At 49.3% G+C, this 11285-nt stretch overlaps 1 protein-coding gene across 1 annotated transcript; it reads left to right on the forward strand.

The window, feature by feature from the left end:
* Positions 1–3611: 3611 nt before the first annotated feature.
* On the forward strand, positions 3612–11056 carry LOC119448759 (solute carrier family 13 member 2). Its single transcript, XM_049666489.1, has 5 exons — positions 3612–3767; positions 7005–7149; positions 8953–9102; positions 10800–10915; positions 11041–11056. The coding sequence occupies exons 2-5, from the start codon at positions 7042–7044 to the stop codon at positions 11054–11056; spliced, it is 390 nt and encodes a 129-aa protein (XP_049522446.1). The 5' UTR covers positions 3612–3767; positions 7005–7041.
* Positions 11057–11285: the final 229 nt, after the last annotated feature.

The raw sequence follows: 11285 nt of genomic DNA on the forward strand, positions 1-11285 counted from the left end.
GTGAAGAAGCAGTACTTCCTTGCATGGTATAAATCTCATTCACTGAGAGTTGAATGTACCGCGCCGTTGCTGCGTAGCCAGAAGCGCCGGAGCGAGGAAGATCAAGTACAGCGTACTAGTACACTGTAGCTCAAGTGCGCGATCACAGAGAGGAGCTACAGTGCCTAGAAGTATATTCTAGGCACTAGAAGTATATTCTAGGCACTGTAGAGGAGCTGTTCACCGAGATCGAGCCGCGTTTCGACGCGTACGAGCCGTGCCGCACCGTCTGCGCATGCGTGGGCGCGCGGACGCGAGCTTGAGCTCGTTAGCAAGCGTATGTGTGGTCAGGGCTTTAGGAGGCAGAGAGAGAAAAGATATAATGAAAATCATCTGCTTTCGATGTAGCGCATCTACGTAGAACTGGGCGGTCGGTACACCAAGTTTTGCGGAAATGGCTTTTAAAGGGAAGGTTTCTTTGCCTCTTCCTTCGACTTTTCCCCGGATGCTGCAGCTATCGCTGTCTTGCACGCCGCGTCGGGAGATAGTTCAGGGCATGCATATACATGGCAGGAGCATGTCAGAGGGGAAAGGCGACGCGAAAAACTCGTTTGGACCTTTACATCGCAACCCCACCAGGCAATCTGGAGCTCCCTGGGAGTTTCCACAATACCCTCTTGACGTCTGTAGTTATTTGTCACCTCCCTCAGAAGCATTGCAGAAAATGCAGCGCTTACCTTTGTACTAACGTGCAACAGTTCAGAGGTGAGGTAGGAAGAACAGTAGTAGTATTAGTATAAACTTTATTTTGGCCGAGATGAGGTTTAGACGTAACGTATACAAACGAGAGGGATTGACGAAGGTTCACAATCGAAACAAAAAAGAATTACTTCCTGCTAACTATAGCAGGAAGTATTTTGTTTTTATTGTGAACTTTGTTCAATCCCCCTCGTGGGTATACGTGCCATGTGTTAAAGGCAACAACAACTGAACCGCGTATTGTGTGTGGAAGTGACGAAGTCCCGATAGAAGCGTCGAGTAGAACAAGAGCGACTTCGTTATGCTGCGAAACGAGGTGCAGAACATGAAAGTTTGCTGGCTTTAAAGTCGAAGCGGAACGACTATGATTGGTGGCCGTCAGTACTGAGGAACCTGTCAATCTGTCGATCAAAGTTAGAAGTGGGAGATAAAGAGAGCTTGAACGCTACTCATTGCGTCTCGTATTACTTGATGCGCGGAACGCTTCTCACCTCTGTGTCAAGTAAACAACACCGTCAACAAAAGCAGACGAGAAAAAATACCAAGCACGAGTTCATTGGAGGCATCGCCAGCGGTTATGACATGATGCCCGTGTAACCATGTGAAATGTCTCTAGTTGAAGTAGCATGACTGTTTACAAACACTGTCAATATTGACAAAGCGTCACGCTCAGTTGAGTAGTAAAGTGACGCACACCGAAAAAAAAAGCAACAAACGCGTGTGCGTTGTATCTAATAAACTTATTGCTCGTTGGTGTCACGTTGATACAAGCGCCGCTCCTGTGTCAAACGGTTTCCATCAGTGGCTGTGTTCCAATACTCGCCTATGACGGCAAAGTAGACGGCTAAGTCGACAGCGGCCATCTTAAGACTCGTTCCAATTTTCACGAATGCGTCAAAATAAACAATTTTGCGAAGACAGCATCGAAGTCAGAAACGATGCAGGCTACTTTCCAGTCCAAACAAGATGGCGGCTAAACAGGATGCTTGGAAAGCCGATAGGAAGGTCGTCTGCGCACAAGAAAACGTAGACGTGCTTTCCTACGCCATTAATGTAAGTCACATCGCGTTTTTCATAGGTTCGCAGGCGCAAGGACTTAAAATACAGAAATAATGCGTGCTTTTCTCAACTTTTTCGTGTCGTCGCGAGGTGGCGTCTCGTCGAAGACGCGTCTTCCATACGTCATCCAGACGGCTCGAAACGCGTTCCATTACATGGCCTCGAAGCTGTCTCGGCTGTCTCCTTAGCTGTTTACGTAGACAGTCTCCGATGCTGGCCAGAATTGGAACACACCCACTGTCACATTAGCGTGGAGATTTAATAGCGCTACGTGTGCGTAAGATTAGAGAGTTTTAGTATTGCGGAAAATGCTTGCGTTAGCGTTAGCGTGTTACGCACGCTAAATCTTTGAGCAACGCTGTTCGATAGAGCTTTAGTGCAGCGTAAGACAACGATGCACCGCTAAGCTCAAAACTTCGCCGCGCCATCAGCTGCGAGTAGGCCAAGCAGAAAACTGAGCATCTCGACAACCAAACTAGCCATGTGGATCCAGGCCAAGCCTTGAAAAGAGCCTGCATGGTCAAGCACTCGGGTAGCCCCTTTCGAGAACACTTTAGCTCGGGCACGGAAATTAATCGGTAACAACTTTGAGACGTGTCGGATGCTGTTAGTAAGTTCAAAACAATAGAAGCACGTAAACAACTATTAATAAAATACATTGGGCTACAATAATTTTAAAATTTCTTTCCTTAGTCTGACGAGTGTTTACAGGCAGAGTTACGCTTTCGCTGTGCATGTGGAGTGTGCTTAACCTAGAATCGACAGCGAAAACAACGCTGTCTTATCAACCGTAGGCCGTTACCGAAGCCAAATAGCCTTAGCGAAAACGAGCAGCACCATTTATTTGGAAATCAGCGAGTCCTACAAGGCAGCAAGACGAGACGATTTCTGCGAAGCGGCAGCCGTCAATTCCGAGGGTGCCGCCATGTTTGCAACGCTAAAATCTTAGCGAGCGTTTAGCGCCTCCGCTATATTCGAAAAATAGCGGACGCACGCTACGCGCAACACTGAAATACTGTCCTGAGCATGCGCAGTATGACCCCGCTATTTTTTTTGCGTTTAGCATGGTGCCATTTCCGCGATACTAAAACTGTCTATTGTATGGTATTTGCGTCATACTGCGCAAGAAATGCGTTGTTAGTTATGTTGGCATAACATTTACTTTAACATTTCCGAAAAACATCAAAAAAAGCTTCGCTTCTCAGGGATTCCCAAATATACGTGGGATCCCCAGCTTTTCTTTCTTTTTATTGCGATAGCAATTATATGGACACTCCAAGCGGACTTCTGCCGTCGTCGTCGCCGTCGCCATGAACGCGACTTCTCCCGTCGCGCGAAAGGCCGTAGGGGGATGGAAGGATGGAGGGAGGGGAGGTGACGTTTAGCTGCGGTACCAAATGCGTATTTATATAAAAACGTTGCGAGATGAGAATGTGGTAAAGACTTCTGACGCTGCTCGACGAGTGTTCCGTTCTGATCTCGTCGAAAATCTCCGGGGCGGGCCCCCATAGGCACCAGCAACAGTGACCAACGCCGTGCGCGTTCGGTGCGAAAGCGGGCAAAACGCCGACGACGTCGACAACAGTTCTGCGCGTTGCTGGTTTTGCTGCATGTCCAAGTTTATACAGCTGATAAAACTAATTTCCTTTATACTCCGTACAACTGGTCTCCACGATATTTTAAGTTTAGTATCTCTCTCTCCGTATAGCTCTCTGCTAATTTGCTGTCGCAATCAATGCTTCGCCTTTGGGGTGAAACTGCGACATTTTTTTTTCTTTCTTTCTTTCTTTTATGCCGAACGAGGAAGACAATGTGGCACGCTCTCTCGCGCACACGTGCGACCGTGTAGCGCGTGCCACGCGCAAGCTTGCCGTATTTCTGCGACGACTCGAACTGTGAACTGCGTTTCTCTGTCCTGTTCCTTTTCTTCGCTATCATCGCAGACTTCTACGCCTATCAAGGTGCCACCAGTGAGTATTTTTATACAGATATGATTATCTTCCTGTCCTGGTTGCCTAGTCACTTCTAAGGCAAACTGCAGCAGTGGCGTCATTCTAGTTTGCTGGAACGGCGCCATCAGTTTGAAGCACCCGTTAACAATTTGATTTTGTATCAGTGTGTGAATAGGCTTATACCTTTACGACTATCGCTACCGCTACTGCATCGGCTCGTAGTGCATGCAGTGTGAGCTTTCTCGAGTACGTGGCCGTATTGAATGGTCTAGACGCTGACTGCGCATCACTTTGCCGCCTTACCACCCCGAGCGCGGTTTTCTTGGTTGCGCTCAACGCATGTTACTTGACTGTTTTAGCACAGCGTTGCTTACGCTCCGCTCGGCTAACATTTCACGCACACCGCTGGCTGCACGAACTACGTTTATTTCGCTTGTTTGATAAGCGCGTCTTCCAGAGACGCTGGTTATGTCGTCGACGGCGGCCCGGTCGGTGGCGGAGGTGCCGCCGTAGAACAAGGGGGATCGCGCCGCAGGCCGGCGGCCGACGACATGGAAGGAAGGACTAGTCAACAGTCGAAGAACCCCTCGTGGGCAATCCCCCTTGTTCTACGGCGGCGCCTCCGCCACCGCCTGGGCTGCCGTCGACGACATAACAATTGGCGACGAGGTGAAACGGACTTCTACTGCTGCGGGCAATACATCCGAACCTTGCCACTACTACTGCTTCGGATTACGCTTCTGCAATGGACGCCTGGAACTTTACTGCTACTGAGACGCATCCCTGTTCTACTTGTACTACTGATGCTGCAACGCGTCCAAGTTGCCTGCCATGCTGTCTATGAAGAACCCCTGCTATATACTTCTGCAACGACTTACATTACGGACCTCAGATGCTACTCCGGAGACGCATCCCTACTTCCTGCAAGGGCTCAGACGCTACCCGGGCGCTAACCCTACTTCGAACGCTGCTGCTGCGATGCGCCCACTACGTCCACGGACCAAACAAAGGTATGCCTCGTCTGCTGTGACGCTATTGCTGATACCCGGGTTTGTCCTTCCTACTATTGCTTCGGACCACGGACGCCGAACGCTACACCGCGTTTCATTGATGCGGACGGGAACTCAAACGCTGCCAAGACATAGACTGCCCGGACTACTGAAGCTTAGCAGACTGCATTTTTACCCGCGTTCCAGAGTTCTCCTACTCGGGCGCCGACCATGCTTTGTGGAATTCCGCCGCCGCCTTTTTTGCAGACGCCGGGTTCACCCCCCATACCGTGGACGCATTGGCATCGCGTTTTCCAAATCTACGTGGAACTGGCCGGGGACACCACTCCTGATTTCAAAAAGAGGATTCTTCTTACCGCCCTAGGGGTTGAGGGCCTGCTTACATATTTCGAGCTCCAAGAGGCCCAGCCACAGGCCGGGAACTCCAAACATTCATCGAATGATGAGCCTACGGACGTGTACGAGGAGACGCTAAAGATGCTGGAGTGACACTTCGGAACGCAAGACACCAGCGGTCGAGAGACGCCTACAGTTCTCAGCATCTCGTGTACTACACGAGCCCTTACGAGTGCCGAGCGTCCCAAGGAGACGCCTCCGGGTGTCCGTTCGACAGAGGCAACGCAGAGGCAACGCAGTTCACTTCGCTGTCGGATTTGTCAGGCGACAGATCAACCGAGCCAAATGCGGCTCCTGTGGACTTCACCTGTGCCGGACTTTTACGGACGCCATGCGGTCATGTACGACGCAGCCTTCTGGGCCGATGGGCCCATGAACTCGTACCCCATGCTCCTGCCGATGGCCATCGGTCCACAGTGTCCACATTGCCACGTGAACCATGCGACGCTACTATTAGTTCACCACTTCCAGCATCGGCAAGAAGTCGCCGTACCAGCGGGCCTGAGTGCTCCGACTTGCAAGTGCGTGAACCACCTGCGGCTTGTGCAGAGGACTTGGATGGAGGTCCCCCTTGTTCTACGGCGGCGCCTCCGCCGCCGCCCGGGCCGCCGTCGACGACATGACTCTGGTCACGCGTGCTCAGCGTGGCTGTAAAACGACAAAGCAACCAGTATAGTAGTAGAGGTTTAGGTTGGGAAAAGATGCGTATTTCTGCAGCCCTTATAGGGAGTAACCAGTATACGCACCCAAAAGATCCCATCACACGGCTTCGTAGCGGAGCGTGGGCAGCGTTCTTCGTTCCGCTGCCGATGTGAGCGTTGTGCGCACGCGCATTAGCGCTGCCGATAGCGTTCCGCTGAGCGGCTGTGCGCAAATCGTTAGGATACGATGGTCTGAGTGGTGCAGACCGTGAACGCTTTGCTAGAACTGTCTACTGTTTGCTTAGTCATATCCCGACGCTCAGCTGGCGAGCATAATTGTAATTAAGCGGTTGTTAGGGCAGGACGTATTAATAATAAAGCTCAGAAGGTTAACACCGCGGTTTGTGCGACTTAGCCACGCTGTTCTTGAGCAAGGCCAAGAGGATATCAGCGGCTTCTTAAGCCACGATCATACGCACTTAAACGTACTCTCTAAAAGCATTGAAGTTCAGCCATCCCCTTTCTGCAGGAGTAACGACATTTTCCACATCTATACATACGTTCGATAGATATTATCGACCTATGTATGTTTGTGCGTGCTCAGAGTGAATGTAATCATTAAAACTTATTTCTTGTCTAGTTGGTTATAAATGGCTTCATGCGTATTAACGCAATAAATCACAACAGTGGTACAAGTAGAGGTGACAGGCACTCACATTGACTATTTAAGTTAGTACCCGTTCCGTATTCTTACACCTCTCTTGCTCTTTATTGGGCTAGAATGTGTCAAGTGAACGTGCTCCACTGGAATTTGCCGGAACGCCTGAAACGAATCATGTACAAGCAGTTACTGCGCTAATAGGACTTGCTGAGTGTCGTTGTTCTTACTGGTATTGATTGGGTGCTAGAATAATTTTAACTTCCAGGAGATATATCGGGTCTGGAGAAGCACCAGAATAAATTCGACCACCTGTGGGTCTTTAACATGGAGCCATATTCGGCAAACTGACATTTTGACAATTGCAGCCCTGAGCAATGCAACCGCTGAAGCCGTACAACGAACCCACGATCTCATTCTTTGTAGCAGTATTCCCACCGAGGCACACCGGCAGCTGTTGTTAGAGACTAGCATCAAGACGATATTATCTGCTTTCGAAGACAGCAACCCCACTACAGTGCTTCTTCACAAGCGTGCTATTCCGTCACAGGCTGACCTGCTTGCTATCTGCCATCTAAAGACGGGTCATGTCTGAGTCCGGGCTCATAAAGACGCTCCTTAGGTCATGGCAACTCATCTACATCGTAGCCGTGCCCCTGCTGCTGCTGCCACTACCCCTGTACATGGAGAGTAAGGTGAGGCTCACATTTTCGATCCTCTTGAACAACTTCGTGTGACGAGGCCCGATCATGTTGCTTGGCGGAACAAAGGCATTCTTCATCACATGATACAGAATGCTTCTGCGTGAGAGGTCGTGAACCTTTTCGAATAGGATGTAGCGCTGACACTAACGGAAACTTTAACGACGCCTACGGGCCGAAGAAATTAACGAATTCTCCCCGAATGGTCGAAATGAATGAAAGGAAGTCGAAGAGTGGGAAGAACTGCAATCGAGACAACATCAGAACGAAAACATGGAGATCTGTACTCCCTAAAGAGGAGCACCTAACGTTAAATAAGATCGAAGTGTTCAACACATTCCATTTGAGGGTGCTGGTGGTGCACTATTTATTCTGTCCATCCATGCCACTGATGTGGCCTGTAAAGTAGAGAGTTAACGTAAAATGAACGCGCAATGTGGAGAGTGCTGTGCAAGCCACCAGACATATTCCAGGGTGTACAGGCGTATGTCTGGGTGTTGGACATTCGCCCAACTACGCGAGAATGGCCAATAAGCCCACAGTGGTTGGGTATTGTAACTTCTCTCAATCTTATTTTCGGTTTTCATCGTTCAGTATAACGTCCAGCTGCTTGCATATGAAATGACCTCGAGATTTAAAGTTATCTTAAAGCATTTATGAAATAAAGCGCACGAGCATGACGACCAAGAATGGCACGCAAACACACCTTTAACTATTCCATGCGACGCACACAACTGTCGTCCTCGTCCACTACAGCATTTTCTGTTATCGGCCTCCGAAACACATGCACTGTTGCCAGTGGTCTCAGAGCGCCTGTTGAGTGCAACACCCCGCACTAATTTCCAAGCACTTTTGTTACGCCATAGTCGGGCAGCTTTCTTACACACACACGCTGAAGCATTGTTTGCGTGCTGATGAAGGCTCTCTAGCGATAGCGTAATGGTTGGCGTGGCTGGCTCACAACTGCAAATTGCTAAAGTGACACGAGCTCGAATCCCAGTGGCTGTACCCAAAGTTTTCTTCTTCTTCGCTTTATGGCGATGATAAAGCTCAGGCTGAAAAGCTTGGTGACAAATTAATAACGATGAAAGTAATTGTCGCCGCCATCCTAACGGATTGACCAGAAAAGAAACGTATCGGGCATTTCACTGCTGTGAGAGTAGAATCAATTCGGCTCCGAGTGCGCAATATTCACAAAAAAAAAGGTGCGAACGCAGTCCACAGCTCGCAAACTACGCGTCTTACAAGTACGCCACAGGATGAACAATGATGTAGTTAAACTAAAGTAGAAGCTCCCGCCCAGCAATATGTTTCGCGAGAAGCGTTCGTTTCCCAAGGCCACCACGACCCCCGCTTGCCTTTCAATGGGAAAAAAATACTTCGGGCTCTGGAAACTGTAATGTATGATAGCCTGGTTGAAGCATGGAGACTGGTGGTATCATTCAAATGCACATCTGCTTCTAATCGGGCGCACAAGGTGGTGACTGTTCGTGCTGAATGAATGAATTCTGGGGTTTTTTACGTGCCAAAACCACGATTTGGTCATGAGGCACGCCGTAGTGGGGGATTTCGGAATATTTTTGACCACCAAGGGATCTTTAACGCGTGTCCCCCATTGCACAATGCACGAGCGTTTTTTTTTTTTTTTTTTTGCATTTCAGCCCCATCAAAATGCGGCCGCCGCGGTCGGGACTCGATTCCGCGACCTCGTGCTTAGTTAGCAGCGAAACCCCATAGCCGCTAAGCCACCACAGCGGGTGACCGTTCGTGCTGGGAGCAAATTGTTCTTCTTCGCAGGCCGGTCTCAGTGCGTACGCGATGCTCTGGATGGCCTTCTACTGGACGGCAGAGCCCATTCCGCTTCCAGTGACGGGTCTCATGCCTCTCGTGCTGTTTCCACTGTTCGGCATCCTCACGACTGCTGATACGACCAAGATGTATTTCAACGTGAGTAAATATACATTGCACCTGCAGCAGCTGGTCAGTATGGATCACCGCAAGTATGAGCTGATGCTTTGAGCCCAGAACATAATAATAAACCCCACTTGGTAAACCGCAGTTTATTAACGCCTTCTCGAAGCAAGAGCGACACACCTCCTCCGGCCCTAAAGGGAGGGGGGGGGGGGGGGGGGCGACGTTTAGCTGCGGCACCAAATGCGTATCTTGCGACCGGGCGCATGGGGAACTGGCGACTCAATCAAAGTCTGAGAAGATTTAACATAAAAGGCCTGCGCTTCCGGTGTTTTGTTTCATGACATTTGTTTATGGGCTGTCATTCTCAAAATTCTGAGAAGTATAAACTTGGACATGTAGCAGCACCAGCAACGCGCCGAACTGCTGTCGACGGCGGCGGCGTTTTGCCAGCGTTCGCACCGAACGAGTGCGGCGTTGGTGACGTTTTATGAAGAATGTGCCATCCTTTGCAGTACACCCTATCGTGGTGTACCGTAGCGACAATAAGGTCATGGTCCCCTGTGGTCACTAAATAAATTAAACCACCGGATCATGTACATTTCTCATTCATCAATAGTTCAAATAACCAATTACACCATCACATCTTAATAGTCATAATTGGAAGTACATCATGCCCACCATAGTACAGATTCGCTAGTCTTCCGTCTCCACCCACGTGGAAGGGCTGACAGTTTTTTCCTGTTGTTATTGTTGTTGTTTTCTTGATGGACCAAGTACTTGTAAACGTCATGTACCCACACCTGCCCTGGTTACCAGGTGACCGGCAGTATTGAATGAAATAAAAAATACAAAAACCTAGAAGACCAAGCATAGACAGAATGCACTTCCTGCTGCACTTTTGAGTTATTTAACACTGGTTTGTTAACTTCGTCATTCGAATAATTTTAATTCTCCTAATACCACGTTAAGGTAGATTGGTTCAGGACCACCAGCTTATATATCGCTAGCTACGGAGGAGGAGGAGGAGGAATAACTTTATTGAAAAGGCGTTGGGGTGAAAGGTTATGAGCTGGTTGGGTGGGGCCCCAAGTCCAGGGGCTCCACTGGCCTCTGCCTTACGTGACCCAGAAGTGCTAGCTGCACCTCGGGGTCAGAGCTGGCGAGTTGTGCCTCCCATTGCTCCAAAGTGTTCAATAGTTCAAATTTACCTAAAAAGGTATTTAAATTTGGTGGTCTATTTTGGCAACCCCACGAAATGTGGTATAGCGATGGCGAGCCACCACACCACGTACAGGCGTGCCCATACAGCGTTGGAAAAATTTTGTTTAATCTTTGTAGGCTTGGAAAGACCACCGTTTGAATCCTGCGGAGGTCTATGGTGTCCTCCCCTTCTAATGATTTGTGGGGGGTGCTGTATTTTCGTCGCGTGCCACGCTGGTGAGCAAGAACTTCGCGAGGGGTAATTCGGGATGGGTCATTGTCCTCCTCGGTTGACTCCTCCTGGAATGTTTGGGGGAATTGACAGTGCGGTCGAGGCTCTGCTCGGTTCGTGAGCCCTCGAGCAAAAGCGTCCGCACTCTCGTTTCCCTCCAGGCCTGTGTGTCCCGGACACCAGATCAACCTGTATCTGTTTATCAATCTCGCGCCAAGAATTTCCTAGCTATGGAGGCTTGTTCGGACTGAAGAACCCGGATTTTTCCTTCTCTATAGTGTGTGTGTCGTTGTTCCAGAACATCGGCTTCGTCATGTTCGGATCGCTCGTCGTGGCAGCAGCTGTGGAAGTAAGCAACTTGCACCAGCGCCTCGCCATTGGATCGCTTCTGACTGTAGGCACCAGCAACCGCAGGTATATAGGAGCAAACGTTGCTTCTCCATTTTTTTTAATTCTACAACGTTCAACAGAATGTGTAGTCGCGCTTCGCAAGTAAGGTATGCCCTATGTCAGCAACCCCCATCCCCCTCGTCTCCTAGAGACGAGGGGAATTAAGATAATCGAAGAGGGATACCATGGTAACTGTCATCACAAACGGGCACTCCTAAGGCCTTTGGGCTAGGGTAGATCTACCTGAAAGGCATGATGCTTCATGTTTTTGCTGATTTTTCACATATTGAGCATGATAGTACCATATACAGGGTGTTTCAGCGAATACTTTCAAAATTTATTTAAGGTTGCCTGTGGCAGACAGGCCAATTCTAGACTAATGAGCTCGAAGTAC

Source organism: Dermacentor silvarum, chromosome 4 (assembly GCF_013339745.2).
Source record: "Dermacentor silvarum isolate Dsil-2018 chromosome 4, BIME_Dsil_1.4, whole genome shotgun sequence".
Taxonomy (NCBI): domain Eukaryota; kingdom Metazoa; phylum Arthropoda; class Arachnida; order Ixodida; family Ixodidae; genus Dermacentor; species Dermacentor silvarum.

What these genes read in the sequence shown, in the direction of transcription:
- LOC119448759 (XM_049666489.1), top strand. Translation starts at nt 7,042, where the DNA reads ATGTCTGAGTCCGGGCTCATAAAGACGCTCCTTAGGTCATGGCAACTC. An exon ending in CCCTGTACATGGAGAGTAAG is followed by an intron (nt 7,150 to 8,952) that starts GTGAGGCTCACA and finishes TCTTCTTCGCAG; the next exon opens with GCCGGTCTCAGTGCGTACGC. An exon ending in CGACCAAGATGTATTTCAAC is followed by an intron (nt 9,103 to 10,799) that starts GTGAGTAAATAT and finishes TCGTTGTTCCAG; the next exon opens with AACATCGGCTTCGTCATGTT.